Source organism: Eubalaena glacialis, chromosome 4 (assembly GCF_028564815.1).
Source record: "Eubalaena glacialis isolate mEubGla1 chromosome 4, mEubGla1.1.hap2.+ XY, whole genome shotgun sequence".
NCBI lineage: Eukaryota > Metazoa > Chordata > Mammalia > Artiodactyla > Balaenidae > Eubalaena > Eubalaena glacialis.
In genome coordinates this window covers 28,953,185-28,980,160 of record NC_083719.1, presented here as the reverse complement: position 1 = coordinate 28,980,160, position 26,976 = coordinate 28,953,185, and the positions used below count along the sequence as shown (strand labels likewise).

At 41.6% G+C, this 26,976-nt stretch overlaps 1 protein-coding gene across 3 annotated transcripts in view; it reads left to right on the top strand.

The window, feature by feature from the left end:
- The window catches only part of PRLR (prolactin receptor), a 174,779-nt gene extending 155,584 nt beyond the window's left edge, over positions 1-19,195 (top strand). The window contains exons 3-10 of one of the 3 annotated variants that reach the window (XM_061187696.1): positions 2,557-2,669; positions 5,399-5,531; positions 6,938-7,107; positions 11,674-11,843; positions 13,657-13,798; positions 15,057-15,156; positions 15,646-15,715; positions 17,537-19,195. In XM_061187696.1, coding sequence (XP_061043679.1) covers positions 2,600-2,669; positions 5,399-5,531; positions 6,938-7,107; positions 11,674-11,843; positions 13,657-13,798; positions 15,057-15,156; positions 15,646-15,715; positions 17,537-18,559 — 1,878 coding nt within the window. In that variant the 5' untranslated portion in view covers positions 2,557-2,599 and the 3' untranslated portion in view covers positions 18,560-19,195. Of the gene's footprint in view, positions 1-2,556; positions 2,670-5,398; positions 5,532-6,937; positions 7,108-11,673; positions 11,844-13,656; positions 13,799-15,056; positions 15,157-15,645; positions 15,716-17,536 lie in introns of those variants that run through there. The other 2 variants (XM_061187699.1, XM_061187698.1) reach the window with 2 other exon arrangements.
- Positions 19,196-26,976: the final 7,781 nt, after the last annotated feature.

The window sequence follows — 26,976 nt, the reverse complement described above, 5'->3', positions numbered from 1 at the left end:
AAGAGCTGTCTAGTTAGCACGTGACCTCGCCCAAAAGGTGTGATTTATAGCAGTTGATCTCAAGTATTTTGATGCAAAAAGAGAAGGGAAGTTTCAATAAAAGGATATTATAGAACTTCTTCAGCCAGTAGGTAGAATTCCCATCCCCAAGCCAGGCTGAGATCAGATCTTTAGGACAAAAAACTCTTTCAGGTCTAGATGGATCCAGTGAAGCTGGATTAGGGAGAACAGCAGTGTTTGAGATCCTCAGGCACAAGTATGGTGGTTGAGCTCGCTGAGTCCTGGCTCTCTTGACTCCACACCCGCTCCAGGCTGGGGTGCTGTTCACCTTGACTCAGTCACCGTGGTCTCCACCGTCTCCCCCGTAGAATGGGGAATAATTGCATGTTCATCACACACTGTCCACAAATGAGGATGATTCATCAGACGCTCTCAGATTTGCCAGATTCCTCTCTCCCAATGGCACGTGACTGACAATTTACTACACCTTTCTACACTTTCATTTCCTCTTCTGTTAAAAAGGATGGTAATAGAGAAAGACAAATATCGGATGATATCACTTACATGTGGAATCTTTAAAAATGATACAAATGAACTTATTTACAAAAAGGAAACAGACTCACAGACTTAGAAAACAAACTTATGGTTACCAAAGGGGAAAGGTTGGAGGGGAGGGGTTAATTAGGAGGCTGGGATAAACATATACACACTACTATGTATAAAATTGATAATCAACAAGAACGTACTGTATAGCACAGGGAACTCTGTCCAATATTCTGTAATAACCTATACGGGAAAAGAATCTGAAAAAGAATGGATATATGTATATGTGTAACTGAACCACTTTGCTGTACACCTGAAACAACATTGTAAATGAACCTACTCCCATATAAAATAAAAATTAAATTTAAAAAAGGGGGGATTGTAATAGCCCATGCTACGCACAGGGGTATTGTGAGGGCTCAGTGCAATTTGGATGATTAAGACACTCAGCGCAGGGACTTCCCTGGCGGGCCAGTGGTTAAGACTCTGCCCTTCCAATGCAGGGGATGTGGGTTCGATCCCTGGTTAGGGAACTAAGATCCCACATGCTGCGCAACGCAGCCGGAAAAAAAATTTTTTAAAGACACTCAGCACAGTGCCTGGCCCATGATAAGTGCTCCATACATAGGAGGAATGACTTGAAACCCATTATGAGCCTTTAGCATCTTGATTTAATTAGATGACCCTCAGGGGTTAGATAGAGCAGGTGGCTTAGAACGTGTAACCTGGGAGGATATTCAAAAAGAATCCTGAAAAAGCAACTAGAAGGTCCCCAAAGAACAGGATACTGGCTACTTCACAGGAGTTGTTACTGAACCAGGAGCCCCAGTTATGAGAGAGTCCCTTGATGGCGCCTGTGTACACCGAACCTCTATTGTCACTAAGATTTCTATTTCCGAGTACATCTCAGAGGGAGTAGTACATCTCAGGTGGAGAAGGCTTCAAGAAGTTGTCTGTTAGGTGGTGTGCGGCTGGCAGATGGTGATCCGCCCTCTGACCAGGAGGAATGGACAAAGGCTGGTCTTTTCAGGGCTCATCAAACAGCACTCAGTCATTTCCAATGTCCCTAGATGGGCAGCCTTGCCCCTGGATGCCCTTCCCCTGATTTAAAAAACCCCATAAATTTTAAAGGGAAAATGTAAGCCATGGGTTTCCAAGAATTTACACTTACTTCATCAAATCTCTTGTTTTCCGAGAGTTGTGTGGAGTCCAAAAAGACTAATGAACCTTTTCCAAATGTCTTTAAAAATCCTTTTTTCTTAGAAGGACATTTAGAGGCTTTAAAAGTTGTTCCAAGGGTAAAAATAATAATATAATAATAAATTTCTCAAAACTCTCAACCCCTGCAGGTTCAAAATTTGCTTAATTCTTCAAACCCAAGGGACTTGAATTATTACTGGGATTTGTCATTTCTTGTTTATGGGGCTTTTCCAAAGGGGAGAAAGAAACCATGTGGAGGTTCACTAGAGTTCACTGCATCGTTCACAGCCATGCCCATAGCCCAGAAGGCTTCCAGAATCTTCTCAACCTGAACCTTCAGGGGAAACCCCCCTTACTTGGTGGCATCCGTGAGGCCAGGTTGGAGTTAAACTGAATGCACTGACTTTTTCAGCCTGGCTTAATTTTGGCTGGAGGATCAAAGCCCTCCCAGAACAATTCTTTTGTAGGGAATACAATCTATGTCACGTAAAACAGGTGATCTATTGTTAGGTGACTGTGGGGTGCAAAGAGAACAATTTTTCCTTGGGGTGTGTGCAAAGAGCCAGCTGCGGCTGGGCTGCCCTTGAACGTTGTCATCTGATGACCTCTGGTGGTGGCATTTTTCCCAGCATGTGTGCAGCTATGCTTCTGAGCCAAGCCATCCTTGTTACATTTTCCTACATTCCTTTCCTCCTGTTTTGCTATTCGTGTTCAGCAAGGAGCAAGAATCAGTTGCAAACACCCAGAGTAAAGTGGTGCATGTGCCTAACCAGACTGTCGTTTCAAAAAAGTTGCCTGTGCCTTCTCTTTCAGTGAACCTCTGATACATTTCCTGTGGAAAGAGAAGGGAGCCAACATGAAGGAAAATGCGGCCTCCACAGTGGTTTTCATTTTGCTACTCTTTCTCAACACCAACCTTCTGAATGGTAAGTAAGAGACTGTCCTGTTCTCTTTCATTCCCTGGGGTGTTTATATGAGAGGAGGGGAGAATCCATCACAGTCCTCTTGCAATGCAGTTATGAGAAATGAAAATGTCCATGTCATTTGCTGCTATTAAATTATTTACAATATTTTGGGGATTAAAACGAATGCAAAAATTAAGGCAAAGAATGAATGAAATTAATGCAAAATCCTGTCACTATGCTCTGACTTCCATCCTCATTCTGGGAGTGCAGGGAAAGAGCTGTACCAACAACAGACCAGAGTTTCAGTTCAGGTTCTGTCCCTTACTAGCTGTGCAACCTTGAGCCAATTACCTAACCTCTCTGGATTTATACATTTTCAAAATGAGAATAGTGATGTTTCTTCCACCTCAGATGAAAAGATGTGTGAGAAAAATCTTTGAAAACCTGTAAAGAGTTATAAGGGGATTGCTGTTACATGGTGGGAAACGGGTACAGAGCCAAATCTGTTATGGGGAAATGAAATTTACAACTAGACTAGAGTGTGCGAGCCTGTGTGTGTACATTTCAGTGTGTCTACCCCTGCGTATTTCTGGGTGTGTATACTTTTGTATACCTGTGTATATCTTAACTTCCCTATATGTGCCTGATTGCAAATGCTTCTCTGTGTATACCTGTCTGTGTACACATTTGTGGGTGTATATTTCTGTGTATGTACCTGTGTGTGTACTGGTGTATACTTCTACAAGTATGTATCTGTGTATATTATTCCTCTGTGGTATGTGGGTGTGCTTCTGATATGGGCTCTATTTGAGCATGTGTGTGTGTGTGTGTATGTGTGTGTACCTGTGTGTGGTACCTCTGTGGTTGTTCCTGTGTTTGTGTGCATTTTACAGGGATAGTGAGACAGTCCATTCATTGTAACCATCTCCTCTAAAGTGGGTGAAAGAAACATTTAACTAATTATAATTTCACAACTTTACCCTCCTCTCTTGAGTTTCCTCGAGGTACTATTAATAACCAGTGAAATGTGAGAGAGAGAAGCTTTCAGAGAAAAAGGAACGCAGAGATCAGTATAATCCATAAGGAAATTTTAAGTATTCAAATAATCAACAGTGGCCTTAACTGGCTTCTAAATATGCTCATTATTGAGCCATAAGTTTTGTGCTTTTTGAAAAGTAAACTTTCCTTTCTACCTCACGTACTCCTCCCTAGCCACAACAACAAACAAACAAAAAATCGCTTCACCCTGTGAAATTACCCTGAAGAAATGTTCCCCAGAGGACGAGCCACATTACAAACATCAGCAGAGCTGACCCCAGGCTGTCTGGCGTGGACCGTTTTCGGGGGGCTGGGAGGCGGCTGGGGTCCGGCTGACACTCAGCCCGGTGACCTTGGCCCCAGCCCGTGCACCGCACCGTCCCATTCCATTCAGTTCTTCTTTCCAGCGGTTTTGCCTAGTGCCCTGTCTTCCCACCTGTGTTCTCCTCCAAACTTGCTCTTTCTGACCTGCTAGCAGTTCTACCCGGGAGCCAGCGTGAGGGGTGAAGGGCAAGTGTGGCAGAAAACAGAGAAGCCCCAGAGGCTGAGGGACCACCACCTGGAAGCTCTTCTCTCTGCTCCTGATTTCCTGAACTAAACACCACCTGGGGTTACGTGGCTCAGTGTGGATGGGCCCCCCAGCCCAGCAGCATCAGGGCAAACTCAGGGCCACTGTTTCCCTCTTTGGACCTGACAGATCAGGAACGGAAGAGGGAGCCAGCTCACCAAGAACTTTGGGGATTAGGGAACTCAGAAGCTTCCTCCACTTGACATTGGGTTGTCCACATCAGCTCTTTCAGCCCTGCTAGCTTCCAGCTGGGACTAAATACAGCTCCTAGATAATGACGGTAGCTAGTAACCGCAAGAGAAGCTACCCACTCGCCCACCTCTAGGAGCTCCCATGCCTCCTACCCCAACAAGAGCCAAGAATTACAAGGGAACCCTTTGCCACCTCGCCACATAAAGACCCAGGGAGAGAGCGGGAAATATAAAGGAAAAGGGACCAAAAACCCAAATTAGGAAATGGAGGCAGGGAGGATGGGGAACCAGACTGTAAGGCTGAATCAGAGGTCAAAGCTGAATGGAATCAAGGGAGAGTGAAGGGGAAAAGGAAGGGACAGAGAAGATGGGGAGGAAGCAGCTCAAGGGGGAGCCTCGGTGATACAGTGAAAGAGCAAGAGAAGAGAGCTGGGTTCACTGTGTGGGAATGGCAGAAAGATGGTGGTTAGTGAGCCAGAGGGGAGAGGTCCAGAGAGCATTGGATCAGCAAATGACCACAGGATGCTCGTGCCTGGGGGAGAATTCTTTTTATGGGGCTGTGGGTGTGTATCCGCTCCATAGACTCCCTGGGATTATAGAAGGGCCACGTCCTCCTTCTCAGTCCATATGTATCCCTAGCACTCGATGCTCACCGTTGTTGAAACTACATCAAATGGTGCAGTATCTCTATCTCACAGTATGCGCGCGCGCACACACACACCCCCCACCGCAAAGCTCTCTCTCTCTGAGTCCTGCCATCTTCAGGGCAGCCCACAGAGGAGTGTTGCTGGATGTTGACACCTCGGCACTTCTGAGCCCTCCATCCCTAGGCCTACTGCCGCCGAGGCCTCATCACTGGCCCGGCCCCATCCATCTGCTTCTGTCACCAGCAGAATGGTCAAAGCGTTGAACGGACCTTAATATTGACGCCAGTGGCTTCTGGCTTTTTCTAGGACAGTCACCTCCTGGGAAACCTGAGATCTTTAAATGTCGTTCTCCCGAAAAGGAAACATTCACCTGCTGGTGGAAGCCTGGGGCAGATGGAAGATTACCTACCAATTACACGCTGACTTACCGCAAGGAAGGGTAAACGTTCTCTTCTCTCCTAGCAGAGCGCACCTGGGTGTCCTCACTCTCCAGCCACAGGAACACTGACTCTGGGTTAATTGCCACGCTTCCCTGAATGGACACTGATAAGGCTCCTGCTACTGGGGGAGGGAATCAAACATACGCGTCCACATCTTCCCCTTAACGTCCCTGCCGAGCTCCCTCACGTGCATAAGCTCAGCCACCACCGCGGCAACACAATCCAGCAATGCTCCCATTGCCTGTCATAAGTTTAGGTTGTAGCCCAAGGTCACGTATAAGTGTTTCCTAAGTGCTAGTTAACTTTAGATGCTTATCTATCAACCTTGTGCCATTTATCATTTTTTGTAATCATTACTTTTGTAACCTAAGGGTATTATCATGTCATCTTTGACAACCGTGGTACATTAGCTTTTCGAACTTGTTTCTCGTGCAAGAAAATAACAAGCCCTACAAGAAAAGGAAGGTGAGGTGTTTCCCTTAGGAAATCCATGGACCCGTGATCTCCCAGAAGGCATATTGGGAGCTAAAATTGCAGTGCAGAGTAAACACGGTGATCTCTGGGCAAGGAGTTAGTCACAGTTACAGTGAGACCCTCCTGGAAATCCAGGGACGGCTGTATCCTTCCCCAGTGAAGAAAACATTTACTAGTAGAAACAGCTGGCTCACTTCCCAGTGACAGCACTTAGTGGTACACAAAGCTGTCATCCCTTCTGGGACCCAAAGGGGTGTCAGGCAAACAGATCTCAGGAACTCCAAGTGGCAAGCGAAGTGGAATAAGCCTGCACACCTCTGTGGTGAGTCTTGCGGGGAGGCCCCCAAGTCTAAATGTGAGCAGCCTAAGGAGCCTCGTGGGCCTGAAATATCTCCTTTCAGAGTCACTTTTCTCTGTGGCTGACTTAGTGTAATTGGAAATATACTGCCGTTTGTATTCCCTTTAATCATTTTTTAATGAAATGTAATTCAAAACATATGTGCAATAAATGCTGCCTTGTGCATTCTCCACCACCCCATGTGTATGTGCAGGGGAAAGTCCCAGTGTCCTGAGATGACCCAATGGTGGTTCCCTGAGGAAAGCGGTGCACTGGCCACAGAAAACTCAAGTGTTTATTGGCAGGGGCCATATATCACAAAGCCCACAGCAACCTGTAGACAGGAAGGGTTGGTAAGAAACAGAGTCACTGGGGCTCTGACATGACCCTGCCACCCCTTCTCCAGCACTCTCTTCCCTTTGTCACCCCCAGCTGACATGGGCAGGGCAGAAGAACTTGGGGAGCCCTTCTTCAGCTCTGGTTCTTGCATCTGGAATGCCTGTTCCCCAAAATCCAGTGGTATTGATCTACTAAGAAAAAACTAGACTCCTTTTACCACTTTCTTACTGACTCCTAATATATTACTCGTTGCAGAGAGACATTCAGCCATGAATGTCCAGACTACAAAACCGGTGGCCCCAACTCCTGCTACTTTAACAAGAAGCACACCTCCATATGGACGATATACATCATCACAGTAAATGCCACGAACCAGATGGGAAGCAGTTCCTCGGATCCACGTTACGTGGACGTGACTTACATAGGTAAGGGGAAGGGTGATTGGTGAGGAATTTGTTACTCCAATATGAATCTACCAATAGTCAAACTCAGTTTGAGTCTTCTTGGCTTATGGATAGATTCCCATAAAGAAAGATGAGAAAATTCACACCATCCTTGCCAACTGAGTGTTTTAAACCAGTTTTTTGGATTTAATTAATTTTTATTGGAGTATAGTTGATTTACAAAGTTGTGTTAGTTTCTGCTGTACAGCAAAGTGAATCAGTTATACATATACATATATCCACTCTTTTTTAGATTCTTTTCCCATATAGGTCATTACAGAGTATTGAGTAGAGCTTCCTGTGCTATACAGTGGGTCCTTATTAGTTATCTATTTTATATATAGTAGTGTGTATATGTCAATCCCAATCTCCCAATCTATCCCTCCCCCTCCTTCCCCCTTGGTAACCATAAGTTTGTTGTCTACCTCTGTGACTCTATTTCTGTTTTGTAAATAAGTTCATTTGTACCCTTTTTTTCGATTCCATAATAAGTGATATCATATAATACTTGTCTTTCTCTGTCTGACTTACTTCACTCCGTATGATAATCACTAGGTCCATCCATATCACGGCAAATGGCATTATTTCATTCTTTTTTATGGCTGAGTAAACCAATTTTTATTTATGATGGTAAGACAATAAAATCCTTATGCCTTCCTTTGACCCTTCTTCCCATTCCCTTGCACCCAACAGGAATGTTCTATTTAGCTTCCCTTATCAATCCTTCTCTCCAGCCCTCCCCCTGCAACCGATGTCCCCTTCTCCCTTGGCAAGCTGGGATTTCTTTTCTGAGATTTCTCTCCCTGAAAGACAGAGCTGCTTCATGGAGTAGCACCTCTTAGAAGAGTCTCATCTGCTTCTCCACCCACAGGAATTGCTCCAAACTGCTTTGCCCCAAATTCAATTCTCAATATACATATGTTTCTTAGCAACTGGAGCTATTCTTTTCAAAATAAAGAATTTGGGGAGTAAATAGTGCTGCTTGAACAGAAAGCTGAAGGCCAGGATCACAACCACGATGTTTGGAGAAGTCATTAGCAAAGTGAAGCAAAATCGACCTGAGAGCTGCTTCTTGCTTTGCATGATCAACATTGAGTTGCAGGGCAATGAGACATAACTGCAGTGAGCTGTATGGTTTAGCAGGGACGACAAAGGGAATCTTAGGACAAGAGATGGCTTAGGACAAGAGATGGCTTAGGACAAGAGATGGCTTGGCCTTAGCTAACCTAAGGAGTAGCTAATTAGGTTCAAGGTCACCCAAGTCTTCCTGACTTACCTAACACCAACCAACAAGGAAAATCAGGCTAGCACTCTCAAGTACTGGGCTGTATATCATCCCACTGGTGTGTTATCAGTGACTGATCCTTAAAAACTAGAAAAGCTTCCAACATCAACTGGTACGCATTTGAATTCTGTCTCTCCCCAGCAAATTATTGCAATGAGCATGGGGATGGAAACAGAATTTGATCTTAGCTTAAGAAAATCAAAAAGTAACCCCACTGACAAGTAGGAATAAAATAAATTCCATTCATATAAATTTACTTGAGATATGAAGTCTTTAAAATGCTAAACACCCAATAATTCCATTTTCATAGTTTCTTTCTTAAATTTCCTTGCCCTCAAATATTCTGCCCTCAAGTGTTAAAATATTTAATATTTAAGGTCAAAACAGTGAAAGCAAGAGAAGTTCTGAAATGTACAACTGCTGTAATGAAGATTATCCACAAAAACAAAAATGGGATCACTAAAGAAAAGTAGTATGTTTAAAAAGTGAAATTAATGAATGGATCAAATTCATACTAACTCTGGAAAACAAATTCTCTGGTGAAAGTATGTGTTGGGCCATACTTTTCAAAATAATAAAAGAAGTGTTCATGGAATTCTCATATAACCCTGCAGCATACAGCGTTGGTGACAGGCCACAGAAGTTCATTTACAACGCAGTTTTAACCACAATAAAGTCTACCAGCTTGAATCTCATCCAGCGATAACCTGCAGTACAGGATATTGGCACATAATCTCTCAGAAATAGATTTCGTTGTTGTCACTGAGAAATATTTAGCTATGCTGAAGACACTTGAAACGTGATTCTCAACTGGGTGCTCTTTGCCTCCCATAGGGTACTTGGCAATGGCAGGAAATAATTTTGGTGTTTGCAACACAGGGAGAGAGGGCCTCTAATGGGGAGAGGCCAGAGATGCTGCTAACGTCCTACAATGCTCAGGAAGGCCCCTACCACAAAGAATTATCTGGTCCAAAATACACATAATGCTGAGGTTGAGAAACTTTGCTTTCAGGGATTCATCTTGAACATTTTACTTGCACCTTTGTACAAAGATGTTTTGATCAACATTTCTCAGTCTTGTGTTCAAATTAAAACTTATATTAAATAGCTGATGTTTATTTAGTAAGTCCATATAAAACAATCTTTCTTAGGTATTTACTTAGTAACATACAAGCATTAGGACTAGTGGCAAATTTTCTAAAGCTGTTTTTTTAGGCAACTGTAAGGTATAATGCCAAGTCCACTAGAGTTACACTCGCTCTTCTCTCACCTGGAATGGAGACTGATTTGAGGAGGTAAGAAATGAATGGAGAAAATGTGACTGACCAGCAGGACTGAGACGAGGGTAAGGCAAGCCAGTGCCCTAGGGCCCTCACTCTTTTTTTTTAATTTATTTTATTCAAGTATAGTTGATTTACAATGTTGTGTTAATTTCTGCTGCACAGCAAAATGATTCAGTTATACATATATATATATGTACTTTTTTATATTCTTTTCCATTATGGTTTATCACAGTATACTGAGTATAGTTCCCTGTGCTATACAGTAGGACCTTGTTGTTTACCCATTCAATATATGAGTTTGCATCTCCTAATCCCAAACTCCCACTCCATCCCTCCGCCACCCCCCTTCCTCCTTGGCAACCACAAGTCTGTTCTCTATGTCTACGAGTCTGTTTCGTAGATAAGTTCATTTGTACCATATTTTAGATTCCACATACAAGTGATATCATATGGTATTTGTCTTTCTCTTTCTGACTTACTTCACTTAGTATGATAATCTCTAGGTCCATCCATGTTGCTACAAATGGCATTATTTCATTATTTTTTATGGCTGAGTAGTATTCCATTGTGTGTGTGTGTATCTCACATCTTCTTTATCCATTCATCTGTTGATGGACATTTAGGTTGTTTCCATGTCTTGGCTATTGTGAATAGTGCTGCTATGAACATAGAGGTGCATGTATCTTTTTGAATTATAGTTTTGTCTGGATATATGCCCAGGAGTGGGATTGCTAGACCATATCACAACCCTATTTTTAGATTTTTGAGGAACCTCCGTTCAGTTTTCCATAGTGGCTGCACCAATTTACATTCCCACCAACTGTGTAGGAGAGTTCCCTTTTCTACACACCCTCTCCAGCATTTGTTATTTGTAGATTTTTTTAATGATGGCCATTCTGACCGGTGTGAGGTGACACCTCATTGTAGTTTTGATTTGCATTTCTCTAATAATTTGTGATGTTGAGCATTTTTTCATGTGCCTGTTGGCCATCTGTATGTCTTCTTTGGAGAAATGTCTATTTAGGTCTTTTGCCCATTTTTCAATTGGTTTTTTTTTTTTGATATTGAATTGTATGAGCTGTTTGTATATTTTGGAAATTAAGCCCTTGTTGGTTGCGTCGTTTGCAAGTATTTTCTCCCATTCTGTACGTTGTCTTTTCATTTTGTATATGGTTTCCTTTGGTGTGCAAAAGCTTGTAAGTTTGCTTAGGTCCCATTTGTTTATTTTTGCTTTTATTTCTATTGCCTTGGTAGACAGACCTAAGAAAACATTGGTACGATTTATGTCAGAGAATGTTTTGCCTATATTCTCTTCTAAAAGTTTTATGGTGTCATGTCTTATATTTGTCTTTAACCCATTTTGAATTTATTTTTGTGCATGGTATGAGGGAGTGTTCTAACTTCATTGATTTACATGTGGCTAGCCAACTTTCCCAACACCACTTGCTGAAGAGATTGTCTTTTCTCCACTGTATATTCTTGCCTCCCTTGTGGAAGATTAATTGACCATAGGTGTGTGGGTTTATTTCTGGGCTCTCTGTTCTGTTCCATTGATCCATATGTCTGTTTTTGTGCCAATACCACACTGTTTTGATTACTGTAGCTTTGTAGTATTGTCTGAAGTCTGTGAGGGTTATGCCTCCTACTTTGTTATTTTTCCTCAGGATTGCTTTGGCAATTCTGGGTCTTTTATGGTTCCATATAAATTTTAGGATTATTTGTTCTATTTCTGTGAAAAATGTCATGGGTAATTTGGTAGGGGTCACATTAAATCTGTAGATTGCTTTGGGGAGTATGGCCTAGGCACCTCACTCTTAAGGAGGCGTTCACAGACCTGTACTTAAAGGAACCTGACATCAAATACCAAGTGTCTCATAACCATGGAGAGAAAAAAGGTAGAGAGATCTGCCTCTAAGTCATATAGTTCTGGATTCAAATACCCATATTTGACTAAATATGGAGTTTCTTTCATATCTACAGTTGAACCAGACCCTCCTGTGAACCTGACTTTGGAATTAAAACAGCCAGAAGACAGCAAACCGTATCTGTGGATAAAATGGTTTCCACCCACCCTGGTTGATGTAAGGTCTGGTTGGCTCACACTCCAGTATGAAATTCGATTAAAACCTGAGAAAGCAGCTGAGTGGGAGGTGAGTCAACCGGAAGCTTTTGGAGGGAACCCTGTCCTTTGGCAAAGATGAAGTACCCCACCTGAGAATAGGTCATGCCCCCTAATTATTGGGCCACCATGTTGCCTTCCTGGTGCTGATGTTACCCACCCATGTGTGGAAGGGCCTTCTCCCCTCCACTGGGATGGATGGGGGCTCATCTTTACAGCTCTCCCAGGACTAGCTCCTTGCAACTGAACAGCCACTTCTGCCAGGTTTTCAACCCACCTCCCTCAGGATATCTTAGATCTAACATCTGTGAGAGTACTTAAATGGCACTAAGTGAGAGGAAAAAATGTCAGTGTAACCAGTCCATAGCTAATGGCATTTTTATTCACTTTAAAATACTTCATTGTAAACAAATAGTACAATAAATTATAGGCATTGTGATAATCTACTCTTAAATAGTTTAGTATATGTCTCTTCTTTTTTTTTAACATCTTTATTGGAGTATAATTGCTTTACAATGGTGTGTTAGTTTCTGCTTTATAACAAAGTGAATCAGTTATACATATACATATATCCCCATATCTCTTCCCTCTTGCATCTCCCTCCCTCTACCCTCCCTATCCCACCTCTCTAGGTGGTCACAAAGCACGGAGCTGATCTCCCTGTGCTATGCAGCTGCTTCCCACTAGCTATCTATTTTACATTTGGTAGTGTATATATGTCCATGCCACTCTCTCACTTTGTGCCAGCTTACCCTTCCCCCTCCCCATATCCTCAAGTCCATTCTCTAGTAGGTCTGCGTCTTTTTTCCTGTCTTGCCCCTAGGTTCTTCATGACCATTTTTTTGGTTTGTTTTTTAGATTCCCAGTATATGTCTCTTTTAAAAAGGGAATATTTCCAAATATAGCCAAAATAATAGGATCGCACGTAGAAAATTAATTGAAATTCCTTAATATCATCTTTTTGAATCCCTTAATATCATTTAATGGCCAGTCCATATTTTAATTCCCCCAATTGCTTCAAAAAATATTTTTAACAGCTGGTTTGTTCAAACCAGAATCCACTCCAGGATCACTCACTGTGGCTGGCTGATATATCGCTTCACTCTCAACGTGCTCAGGAGGCTGGGCCACTTGTCACATAGAATGCCCCACCTTCTGCATTTGTCTGATTAGTTCTTTGTGAGGTCATTTAGCCAATTTCTCTGTCCCCATATTTCCTGTAACCAGACATTAGATCTAAAGACTTGATTAGATTCCAGGTGAACAATTTTTGGCAAGAAAACTTCAGAGGTGATATATATGCTTCATACTCTATCATATCAGGAAACAAAGACCATCTGCTCAACCTACCATAAATGATGTTAAAAGTGGCCTCTGGATCGGGGAGATCACATCTTGATCCCTTGATTGTAAAGTCATGTTTAATTTGTGCACAGTTGCTTCAGTGTTCATGAATTCCCAGTTCTCTTCCACCTAGTGGCTTTACATCAGTGAATGATCCTTGAATCAATTATTTTATTAGAGTTTAGAAAAGAACAATTTTCCAATTTTATTAACTAGTCACCTTCCATAATGTAGAATTTAGAAAGCAAGGTGTAGGGAGCAGAACATTTGTCTTTCTGAAGTAGAGTTCCAAATGGAGAGATAGAAAGCCTATTGATTTTTGTGTGAGCAGTATTTAACAGGAGGAAGGGATGGGCTGAGAGGGTGGAATGGTGTGAACAGGGTATTTACTAAGTGTGATCATTTGGCCTCACTCCTCCAATAGTTTATTGCCTAAAGAAAAAGTCTCTTTCTTCATAACACAAGTCAGAGTGACTTCTGTTTTCCTTGGCCTCCCTTAGACTCATTTCGCTGGGCAGCAGACTCAGTTTAAGATTCTCAGCTTATATCCAGGACAGAAATACCTTGTCCAGGTTCACTGCAAGCCAGACCATGGATTCTGGAGTGAGTGGAGCCCAGAGAGCTCCATCCAGACACCTAATGGTGAGTGTCTTGGCTCCCTTTTGCTTATACTCCTAAATATTTTTAAAATAGAATGAGTTTAGTAAATTTGTATGTAGTAACTACTAACAGAGAAACTATTTTGAGTCTTAGCCAGAAGAATGAGTAGAGGTGAGTTTATCATCTCTCCACTCAACACAAAGACATTTGGAAGTATAGCATTGCTCCCTGGGTCACTGTCAGTGAGGACCAGTTTCTAGGATAAGTCTGCAGTCATGGGCTTGAAATGTCTCAGAGGGCTTGATGGTCAGTCATTCTGCCCTCCCTATCTGCCCCATTCCTATCATTCAAGGTCATCATCTAGTTCTCCCAAAATTTGTAAGGCACTATCCCATCTGAAAAGCATGAATTGATTTTCAGTCCTTGAAGACAATTACATGTTGGTCTCTTAGTCAAGGAACAGTATATAAAAGGCACCCAGTTCTTTAAGTGCCATTAAACATGGTGTCTGGCATTCTACAGGGAATGAATCATTTGCATTTCTCAAGTACTTTACAGTTTACAAAGTCTTTACCTTGTTTGTTCCTCCCAACCATCTCAAATATTCAGAGAGAACAGAATTGCCGTTAGGAACTGAAAGGGAGGAAACCAAAGGTCAGTGGAGTTAGAAGTCTTGCCCAGAACTGCATGGCGAAGCCTAGCTCTCGTGACAACTTGCCTGGCCAAAGTATCAGGGCTTGCATTGGCATACTGGAAAGAACACCGAATTACAGGCCATAAGAGTGTGCATCCAGTCCAGCCTGGCTCTTACGAAATAAAAGCACAGGGTCTAGAGGCAGAAGGCCTGGGTTCAAATCCCAGACTGCAACTTTATAGCTACATGCCTCTGGGTAAACCACTCTTAGAGTCTCAGTTCCTCATCTTTACATACAGGCAATGTATGTAAAGGGCTTAACACCATGTGGTTTTTACTAAGAACTTAATAAATGTTAGCTTTTTAAATTATTATTACTGCAACTGACCATGTACCCTTGGACTTCCTATATAAGTATCAAATCAAATAATATTTTTAAGAATTTTGAAAATTTTAGAGTACTGTAAAATATATGCAACTTTAAAATTTAATAATATTGGAAAAAATTAAATCCATCATTAATGTTACTCTGGGTTGATGTTCAAATCAGAAAAGGTGTGGAGGGGCGGAACTTATGTTCAAAAGTTTCATTGATTTGTTTTGTGTTTTTGTTTGTTTTTAATGATGCTGTATGTGATCAAAACTTTCTGGCTGTTTGCTTTTTAGACTTCTCAATGAAAGATGCAACCGTGTGGATCTTTGTGGCCATTCTTTCTGCTGTCATCTGTTTGATTATGGTCTGGGCAGTGGCTTTGAAAGGCTACAGGTACTTCACTGTCTATCAACCCTCCTCCCAATCATGGTTGTCAGGGATAATGGCCAAAAAAGACAATACAAAAATGATGGAAACCTACAGATAATTCAAGCACCTCATTTTAGCCATTAGTTGCAGTGTGTTCGCCATGAACAACTTTTATCAGTGCTAGCAAAAGCAGAATAGACACATTTGAAGTTGATGCTCTTTCCATCAAATGGAGGCTCACAGTTGTGAAATAGTAAAAATCTGGCAAAAACAGCAAATAATCCCCTAGTCATTTCAGAATCAGCCAGAGTTAGTTAGCCAGCATTCATTTTGATGTTGACCTCTAGAATTATTCATTGTCTTCACCACTGATTGTTAGTTTCACGTAGCCTCGGAGCTCTAACTTCCACCCACCATAGTCCATGTAGCAGCTATTTGGAGATAATGCTAATCTTTCAAAAATTACAAAGTGAAAACATGTGCATTTATCTTATCTCACAAATCTTTTTATAGCATGGTGACCTGCATCCTCCCTCCAGTTCCTGGGCCAAAAATAAAAGGATTTGATACTCATCTGCTGGAGGTAAGTGCCAGAGGTAAGAATGTATTGTGACCAGCTTCTCTAAACTCATTATCTTTACACACGAGCACACAGTTCCCATCAGTGCAGCCTGGTCAGCTCGGCCATCCTGGACCAGCTGTCCCTCCTCTTCAGCAGGTGTGTTTACAGAAAGATGTGGGAGGCATGAGGGTACTTACCATCAGATACTAAGTGTCAGAGGGCAATGAAAGAAAGCCAAGAAAACCTCAAAACACATAGGAACGCTTGCTAGGTTTATCAGGTCTTTTCATATGCCCCATCAAAAACATTTTGTACAAATAATCAATTGAGAAAGAGGGTGAATATTTTGATGAATACGAACAAGGAACCTACCACCAGCCCCTCCGTCATACTTGGTGTAAGCTCTCACTTGAATGTTCCTTACAGAAGGCCATAGTAACAGAATATCCTATTGCAATTTTTGCTCAGTTTGAGAGCTCAGTTAAGACTGGCTCAGTACAGTGGAACTGGTGTTTGCCAGGGCCCATTTAGACCGATTCAAGTGGGAATTAAATGTAAATGTTTCGAATGACAAGAGGTGTTAGAACATTTTAAATTTCTCTGCAGGTTGAAATATATAGTTTCAATTTGACTTTCTGCTTAACACTGATGTATATAAAAGCAGTCACCTACACATTGTCACTTGACCCCAGCCACTGTGAGGCCAAAAGCACAAGAATGTGAAGCGAGAGTCCTGGGGAATTTGGCTTGATGGCATTCACTTTGATTGCAGATAGCAGAGCAGGAACTAGAGCCCCAGAATTTGGGCTCTTATTCTGCTATCCAGTCTCTGGCACTGACCTTTATAGACCCAGCATGAACATCTCAGCTAACTAAATGAATTATTGTTTAGCTTGCAATTTGACCTTGTAGCCACAGGGACTTAATGACTTTTAAAAACTGCTTTTTGTGTCAGAAAAAAAAGTTCTTGGATTTTTAATGCCATTACCCCTAATTCTCAAAAGAACTTTCCCAGATGGGTACTATTATTCCCATTTTACAAATGGAGAAACTGAGGATCACAGAACAGCTTATCCAAAGTCATAGACCCTTTAATAAGTAATAGAGCCAAGATTTAGGCAGCAGTCCCTGACCTAAGTCAGAGCATCTGGAGAAGCGTGGAAAATAAGAAGAGGAGGCCAGAGGAGAAGTGGGGGGAGAGGAGGATAGAGAGGAGAAGGAGGAGGGAGAGGAACCGAAGGAGGTGGAGGGAATATGGGCTGGCAGGAAGCAGGGGAGGAGTGGAGGGAGGGGAAATGGAGCCGAAGGAAATGAAGGAGTGGAATGGGAGGTGAAGGGAGGGATGGGGAGGGAGAAGCAAGGAAGAGGAGAAGGGAGAGAAGAAGGAAACGATGAGAATCAACTTCCCACTACCAGACTCTAGAACGTGGGGTGAGGGAGCCAGTTAGGAGGCCAGCAACCAGATTTCAGAACTAGTGAGTCCCAGTACCAAGTGCACACATGAGCACTATGGGTTTAGATGTTTCCCAAGCTTTTCTTATTTAATAGTTATATTTTTATTATATGCACAGATACTACTTGCCCATTCAACTCGTGATCATTATTGCTTAGAGAAAGACTAAGTTAAAATCGTGAATTGACTTAAAGAAAAATATTGGGTGAGTAATAGTCCAGGAGGTGATTCTAGATGGCCTGGGACACAAATGTCTGACGTTTGGGAAATTCTGCTAGGCTGTGACCACATCCCACCTGCCCACAGTCAGGAACACAGACTTGGCTGCGATGTCGATTTGGAATGTTACAAACCTGACAGCGTTCTTGCCTTGTGTCTGTGTTTAATAGAAGGGCAAGTCCGAAGAACTTCTGAGCGCCCTGGGCTGCCAAGACTTCCCTCCCACTTCCGACTGCGAGGACTTACTGGTGGAGTTCTTAGAGGTGGATGACAGTGAGGGCCAGCAGCTGATGCCGGCTCACTCCAAAGAACACCCGGGGCAAGGCGTGAGGCCCACACACTTGGATCCCGACAGCGACTCTGGCCGGGGCAGCTGCGACAGCCCTTCCCTTTTGTCTGAAAAGTGTGATGAACCTCGGGCCAATCCCTCCAAGTTCCACACTCCTGAGGGCCTTGAGAAGGCAGAGAAACCTGAAACAAACATTACCCAGCCCCAAGACCCTCAGAGCACAAGCGTGGAAGGCAAAATCCCCTCTTTTCATGCCAGCGGATCCCAACCTTCAACGTGGCCTTTGCTGCAGCCCCCCAGCCTGGCCTACCCCAGATCATCTTACCACAGCGTTGCTGATGTGTGTAAGCTGGGCCTGGGCACGGCAGGTGCTGCATCCACTTTGTTGGACAAAACAGACACACATGCTTTCAAACCCTCGCAAACCATTGAGACTGGCGGGGAAGGAAAGGCAGCTGAACAGAGGGAGTCAGAAAGCTTCCGTTCCAAGACTGACCAAGAGGCGGCACGGCTGCTGCCCCAGGACAAGACCCCCTCGATCTCTGCTAAACCCCTGGAGTATGTGGAGATCCACAAAGTCAGCAAAGATGGAGCGCTGGCACTGCTCCCGAAACCAAACGAGAACAGCGGCTGGACGGAGAAGACCAGCACCCCTGAAACCAGCAAGGAGTACTCGAAGGTGTCCCGGGTGATGGATAACAACATCCTGGTGTTGGTGCAGGATCGGCGAGCGCAAGACCTGGCTCCGTTTGAAGAACCAGCCAAGGAGGCCCCGCCATCCCTGCCACAGAATCCAGCCGAGGTAGACCTGGCCTCCTTCCCCGCGGCCCCGAGCAACTGCAGACTCCAGCTCGGTGGGTTGGATTACCTGCATCCCACAGGCTTTATGCACTCCTTTCAGTGAGAGCTTGATTCATGGAAGGATGGGTTAAAATGTGATTTTCCTTCAGGTAACACTACAGAGTACATGAAATGCACTCTACCAGAGAAGGCTCGAGAACAGGGTTAGAATGGCACTACCAAACTCCCAGGTCACTCCTCTTCATGATCCATTTTCAACCAGTTGCCTCTTTCTCCAACAGCTGATTCCAGAGCAAATCGTTTAGTTTCGTGTGATTTGTAGATTTACGTTTTGCTATCAGTTATAAAATTATGTGTTCAATGAAATAAAAGCACATTGCTTAGTATTCTTGAGGGACAGTGCCAATAGGTATATCCCCTGGAACAGGCTTTCATGGTCTGGTATGTGACAGAAGGATATGAACTAGTCAAAACTGTTTACCACAGGAAGGTGGTAGATATGAGAAAAATGCCATGAAAACCACTTTTGAAGACCAATTGCTTAACCTTTGCACTCCTCTTTCATTTTATTAGGATTAACCAAATTAAACACACTTAAAAAGAAAGAGTGCATTCTAGAACACCTGACAAATTGTTTACATCCGTTCCTATTACCTTAATGACGCATTGCCAATATTCAAATAAAAAGGATGCCTCCGATTTTTTCTTAAAATAGTTTGAATTTATTAAGCATGGATTTTCCCCCCCTAAATTGTGTTTCATTCTGAAGTTTCTGGAGAATAGAGTTTTAGAAAGTGAAATTTTCTTACATAAGAGGCAAATGAGTTTCATGTGGTGAATCCTTCTAAAATGTTTTCCTGCTTCATTTCAGCATGATAGATAATTTATTACACACCCTAGTCTTCTGTTAGTGAAAAAAAAATCCCAAAAGACTAACTTTAATTTAAAAGATAATCGCTAACGGAAGTACTGCCTTACTGTACATACAAATTCTACTTTAATATAAACCCGTAAGTTTAACAATGTATTTTTGAAGACTATTTTTCTATCACTTAGGTAAGTAAAACACTGTTTTCTACCTTCCCAGGACAGCTGTTTACGTATTCAGTGGGTACAGTATTTTCTGCTATGTGGTTATAAGGAGTATTTACAGTACAGAATGATACATGCAGTCCCTGTTTGTGGAATAAAATGCCACACCAACCCAAAGCCCACTGAGGAATATGAAGCGGATGACAATATTCAGTTTCCAACACAGTGTAGTATAGTTTAGCTAATTCTTTTTATCCCTAGGATACTTTAAACAACAATCACAGAGCTAGAGTTTTAGGGCTCTCCACAGACCAGAAATTACTTCTCTTGTAATTTAGGGCTACTCCGGGGCTTCTGCTCTTCTCTGGGTGAATATTCATAAAGCTACAATGAAAAAGGAGAGTGGTAACATCGAACGCACTGTCCTAGAGAGAGGGTTCTTGTTCTGCTTTTCTGAATGATCTTGGGCAGCAAGGACATTTTAAGTAAAGCCAGGAGTTCCTGTCCCTCAGGAGTAGATCCAGTAGATCCACTTGCAAAATATTGGCAGGGGCAGGGAGAGAACTCACGTCAGAAGTATCCAAAGAAAAGTTCCAAGAAACCAGGCATCTGTGGATTAGTGGGAACCACTACAAAGGCCAGGGTATGGTAGTTGGAAGCCCCAAGTCAGTTCCAAGGGCAGGCTCTCCAAGGGCAGTCAGAAGCCTGGATCTCCATTTTAAAGAGCACATCCGTGACTCATCGAAGTGCCTGCCTCTATGTCCATTTCACCTGACAGCAAATCCATTTCTGTGTCCACTCACTAGCTGGAACATAGAGAATGTGAGCTCCCTCTGTGAGCTAAATATTCCAGCCCAATAAGTCCATGTTGATAGGAACTGGACTCAGAAGTGGCCTGATGTGTGAAAGTGAACACGTTGCCAGAGCTTCCAGAAATGCAAAAGTAATAAATCTGAGGCTCTATTCTCCCAATATGCAAACAACATGTTAAGAGTGAGGGGGCTATTTGGGAAAGTTGTCCAAGTTTATTCAATCCCCTAGATCCTTGCTACTCAAAATATGGTCTGACCAGCTACGTCAGCATCCCCTGGGCGCTGCTTGGAAATGCAGAATCTCCACCCCACCCCGGCCTCAAACCCACAGAATCAGAATCTGCATTTTGCTAAGATCCCCAGATGATTCATGTGCGCAGTGCAGTTTGAGAAGCATTGCCCGAGATGATCATTTCCACTAAAGCTTATTTTAGTGCATGGAGCAATCCTCTCCTGGAAAGTACAGGTCGAGTCTATTTGACTTGCACTGAACAGTACTGTAAGAAAAAGGCACCATTTTTTAAAACACATTAGTGGTTTAGGATTCACATAATGGTAGAGAATGACCTGCAAAAGTACACACAACTTCTAAGAGGGCCAGGGAATATATTCCACCTTGAGAGGCATTGACAAAAGACTCTGCCCTTCAAAGCCGATACAGATTAAACCTTTCCCCAAAACAGTCCAATCTCCTCCAAGATGTATATCAATCACTCTGATAGTATGAAAATTCAAAAATAGTCTGCTTTTGATATATAATTTGGCATATATGGGAAAAAATGTCATGGCTGAAGACAAACTAAATCCTTAAAAAAACACCAATTAGCAAGTAAATTACTACCACTTGTTAACTAAAGCCAAGGCTATAATTCTATGGTCAGTTAGCACTCTTTAATAAACTATGTTTTTTTCATGGTCTAGCCTATTTTCTGTCAAGGAATCCCCTAGTCGAATGAAAGTATGCAGATTGGGGGTCAAGAGACCCAGCTTCTAATGCTAATTATGTTACCTTAGACAGATCAACTCCCTTCTCTGGGCCTCAGTTTCCTCTGAAGGAAATGTTAGGCCGGATAATCTCTAATGTCCTTTTAAACTCCGACTCCTTGATTCCATGATTCACTGAATAGTGTCCAGCAAAGATAATTAACCAATGCCTTGTATCATAATTAAGCTAACAAATAGTTGCCCTTTATCATAGAAATACAAGTCCTCTTCAGTGATGTGCTCGTTTTATTTCACTTGCAAATCATCAAGTCCAACTGATCTTAACATATTGCGCATGCATTTTATAAATCATGTAGGTATAGAATCATAGTCTAAGATTATGTGCAAATATGTGTGTAGAGAGAAGAGGCATGAGATATTTTTAAAAAGACATTGAAAGAGGCTTTGATTTTTAGAAAGAAATACACTTTTCTTATATCAGGTGGCTGATTCTGGTTTGGTTTTTTTTCTCCCGTGAATTATGCACCACCATTGCACATTTGGTTTTAAAAGCCTTAAGCTCTTAATTATAAAGGTCATATTTTTATAAACAAACACTTAAATATTCAAGTTACAAAGCACACGGAAAAGGGATAGCCAATAGATGGTTTATGGAAGCTTATAACTCAAACTGCAAAATCTTCTCTGGTCAGTTTTAGCAAATGCGTACAAGGCACCTCAAATGAGCACAAGTTATAATCAGCCATGTCACTGACATTTAACAGACTCTCCATCTCCTAAGTGCCTAAGGCCAATTCCGGTAGGCAGTTATGTACTAAATACTTGCTTTCACTGGTTTGGTCCAAAGCTGGTCAATCCCTTACCATCCATACGAGATGAAGGAGTTTGACTGTCCTGTAGTGACCCAACTGAACGGGAGAATCCGATGAACAACCAGAGGCACCTGAGCCCCAGGGTGCAGCTTGACTAAGGAGGGTCTGTCCCCAAATCTGCCTCTTTCTCCAGGCTGCCCGCCACTGCCCATCACTGGCAGAAAGACTTGACGCTGCCTGTAGTAATTTCGCTATCTCCTTAGAGTAGACATGAAAGAAACAGATTTGTACACATCTTACAAAGTGCCTTTCTTTACTTTTTTATTTTTTTGAAGTTTCCTTTTCGCAGGAAAAGTGTATCGATTAGAAAGTAAATCTTACATTTTAGATAAATGAATGAAAAAGCCAGAAAGGGAATGACTAAACGGTCCAAGGTCCAATCAGCAACTATTGAGTGGATTTTAATTTATTGTTTCATTGACTTGCCACAGAGCTGATGTGAATAGTGTAACTTACTTTGTCTGACAAGAAATTGACTCTGGCTAGGATTTTGGAATAAGCCTGCCACCCTGTTACTTGAGACCCTCAATTTGAAAACATATTAATGTACTTCTGAATGGCTTGGACTTGCATGCCAGGGCCTGAGAAGGGCAATGCATGCACCGTGGAAATTCGCACACATGCAGAAAGCTGTAAAGGCCTCTGGATTACCATCCACAGGGTTGCTAACGTGGATTTGTCATTGATGAAAGCCTCGTGTGTACTTCAGTGAACCAATTTCTTTTTCTCCTTTTTCAGCCCATGCATAATTGTGTTGTTGCTAGGGTAGTGGGCTGAGCGCTCAATTTCCAGGTCGAGGTCATCCTGCTGCCACTAAACAGGCTGTGTGATCTTAGGCAAGTCCTTTAAACTCTAGCCACTAGTTCCCTCACCTGTTAAACGAGTGGATTGGCCTAAAATGTTTCTAAGACCCCTTCCGGCTCTAACTGTCTTTGATGCTCATGATCTAAGTAAAGTCCAGGGTTTCCATAGAAGGCCCAGGGACAGTACAGGGAAATATTGCTGGTGTGGCCTTAACCTGAAGCCGTGGACAATGTGACTGTGACACTGCTGAAGAGAAAAACAGATCCATTCCTCCAAGTCAGATGGATTTCATTCAGCATCCTTGCTTCTTCTCTTCTCCTTAGCTGTCCATCTTGTAGGCTTCTTATGCTCTCACTCCAGGGCTTTTATTTTTCCTGAGAGTTGCAGTAGCAACCATAGGATTTGCAAGAAACTAAATTATGCATAAACGATGACTTTGGCCTGAGTCAAAGGACTGAGTCAAGTGTTAAATCAGCCACACAGATATCAAGGCCCAGGTTGAGGGTCACAAGTTACCCCGTTTAAAGGTCCTCAGGCTTAGAGATTCTAGCCCAATTCATTCATTCAAAGGCCATTAATAAATCCAGCTACATTGACGACTCAGCCGTGGAGGTCTTAAGCAGAAACTTAAAAATACAAAATGATTGCTTGAGAGCTTATGACCTAACCAGAAGTTCTACTTATAGTTATGGCCTGGACTTATTTCATGATCAGTATACATGTCATCTGCAAATCAAACAGGAGTTCTCTCCCTAGATTTGTGTCTTTCAAGAAGCTGATTTTTGGTCTGAGACCATTACATGGTATCTATTTCAATAAAAGGAAAGAGATAGAAAGATAGGGTGTTTCCAAATGTTTGGGCATCTTAGCATTCCACAAAATGCCGAGAGTAGCCTGCTAAACCCAAATTTTATTGGACATAGTCACTCTATAATCTATTCAGTGTTCTGAGCTTATGGCTAAGAGATGTACGTAACTCACAACACCATATGCCCACGACTGTTTTGTCCACATTGATTCCTTTGATTTATGCTCTGATTTCATGTCAGGAAGCACTGAGATGTGTAAAGGGGAAAAACATGTACTGTTTACATGGTTGTTGTCAGTGAAGAGAGAGACCCTTAGATAATCACAGTCTATTAGTTAACTTTTTACCTGCTGCTGATTAAAAAAAAAAACAATTAACTCTAAAAACTTTAGCTACTTAAGTAGTAATATCAAAAATGATAGTTTAATAGTTATGGTCAAATTATGCTTCACCTGGACACACTTCAAAATCCAGTCTGAGTTTTTTCCATGCAAATTTCACAAATCCTGAGGGGGGAAAATATCTTGTTGTTGTGTTATCTGAAATTGAAAAACTATATGGCAAAGATTTTCCTGAACAGCAATTTGTTTTATAAAATTCCTGATAAAATGATTTTGAAGTTTTAAAAGTAACTACCTCCCTTCTTGTTCTAATGGCCTTCCTTCAAACTGCTTATCATTTAGAAATGAAAGATGTCACATCTCCCACTTCGACTATTTTCAGTGCTATAGTTGTGTATTTGCCATGTGATATTCCTGACTTTAAAGTAGCTGTTATATGATTTTATATTATATTGCTTTATGTGGTTCAAAAACTGTATGACACATTGAGATACATAATCCTCCTGTTGTGAAACTCACCATGTAATACAAAGGAAAATAATTATTTAATGACTTAGAATCTATCTATATGTATTTCAGTATGATTGTTTCTATGTCTGGAAAACAAAACTGAAAAAAATATGTAATCATATCTTTCTGATGAAACCATGAATGTACTAATTTTTTTCTTAATCTTTGTTAGAAGTAGTATAAGTTGCCCTTGTACAGCTGCTCTGGGGTAAGTGTTTAAAGTACAATCCAACAACTGTTTAAAAGTCAACCCCCCCAGCTTTGCTTCATGTGACCTCTTATACTTCTTGAATGTTATTTGCATCATGAGGCTTGTTTTTCTGCTTGATCAGTCATTTCAGACAATTTATGTGTCTCACGCGGAAACCGAAGCAACCTATAGAACCGGACTGTTAGGTGATCTGTGTCTTCTGTAAAGCCATATTGAAGTGAAGGCTATGGAATAGCAAAAGGTTCCATATTTTCAAAGCTACCACTACCTCTGCTTTTTCTCTCTTCCCAGAAAATGCCAAGCAAAATTCTTAAACATTACATAGGAAATTAGAAGTGATTTTTACACTATGTTACTGGGGTTTTGTTTTGTTTTTACATGACAATACACCTTCTAATTCACCAGTCAGTAGGTTTATGCTAGGTTTTCTCAATAACCATTTTTCCATTTTATAAAAACTGGCTGACGAATAAGAGCCAGAAAGAATACATAGTAAGTCACCAGGTAAAAACCAACAAAACTATAGATGCAGATTTTTTCCTAACCGTAAGTCACCTCAAGGTGGTTACCCAAAGCCACAATAGCGATATTTCTCACAATTTGACTTCCCTAAAGCCCCTAGAAATAAATCTTTTCCTTATTTGATTTTAACCATCAAAGATATTATGGTATGGGGAAAATCAGCCATATATCAGAAATAATCTTGTTTTGATTTTGAAAACTCATTTCTACATGAACTTATTGTAATGCCTATTTTTTTTAGCCTTAAAGAATTATGGAAGACTATAGTCATCTGATTTATCTTGCATCTTTAATTCTGTAAATCTTTGGTTATTGCACATTGTGCTTTCTCTTTCCCATGGATTTATTCATTTGTCTCCTTCCGTTTTGAGGGGGCAACATGGACAGTTAAATCCTTGTCAGCAGTATGGGGGATTCTGCTAATCGCTATTACCAGAGCGTCTTCATTTTTACTGCACGCCAAAAACAACGCTTGCCAAACAAAATCATCCCAGTAACATATGATCATTATATTTGTATTCATGCTGTTGAAAACACCCAGCTCAGTGCCTGGCTCAATAAATACTTATTCCCCTTGCCTCCCCTTCCTCTATTTATTTTTATTTGATATGTAAATAGCAAAATAACACGTTCATGGCTGAAACAATTTTCTTGATGGATTTTTGCTGCTAAGGATCTATAATCCAGAAATTGTTTATGTAAATTGGACCAAAACAATTTTCCTCCTTTCTCTTCACCCTTCCACGTGATTGCAAAACGTAATCTCCCTCCTTCACCCCATCCCTCACACAAGAAGCTGCTAAAAATAACGTGAGATGGAACCAAGCACATGGGGATCAGATCAGAGAAGCTCATTTAAGTATTATAAAATAAAGGTAAAACCAAGCCATTAAAAAATGGAATGCTTTTGAACAGTATGATTCATCCATATTACTAACAACATCTTTTCTGACCAAATTCATTGGATTAAGTGTAAAATGATAACTTTTTACTTTTAATGGATCTAGATCTAGAAATCTTTACCTACTGTTCATGCTTGTGTTACAGAATTGTGGGATGGTGTGGGGTTTGCTTTACAAATTCTTCTTTGCCTCCTAAATCCCCTAATGCCATGTCTTACCAGGGAATGAGAAATTTCTCATTTAGTGAGTATCACTCCCTAAAACTTGGCTTCTGTCAAAGAAACACTGACTCCCCCATGCTTACATTGGTGCCATCTGCCTTTAAATACTAGACACACTTTTACTTTTAAGCTGGAAAAAATTATAGTGTTAGTCACCAGACACGGCGTTCATATAATTAATGACGAGTTGGAAAAGTAATGTGTAGCTAATTTTCCAAAATTATCGCATGTGCTTTCCTAAAAGAAAACAGAAATTATATGTTGCCACATCTTGCCAGAACCGCATCTGAAAACTTAACCCCACTAAACTCTACAACTTACTAACCAACTTTTACACATTCTAAATCCCCCACTATTTTGAGGGACTGGGAGATATAATATCTATTTAACAGAAACCTTGAAATCTTAGGGCTGGGAGATAGGGCAGGACTATAAGAAATGGGGTTATTGAAAAGCCTCCAATAGGACCTTACTGGCCAGGGAAGCAGATTCTTGCAGATTTACTTCTGAGAATCCTTCTGAAGAATGCAAGTGAGACAA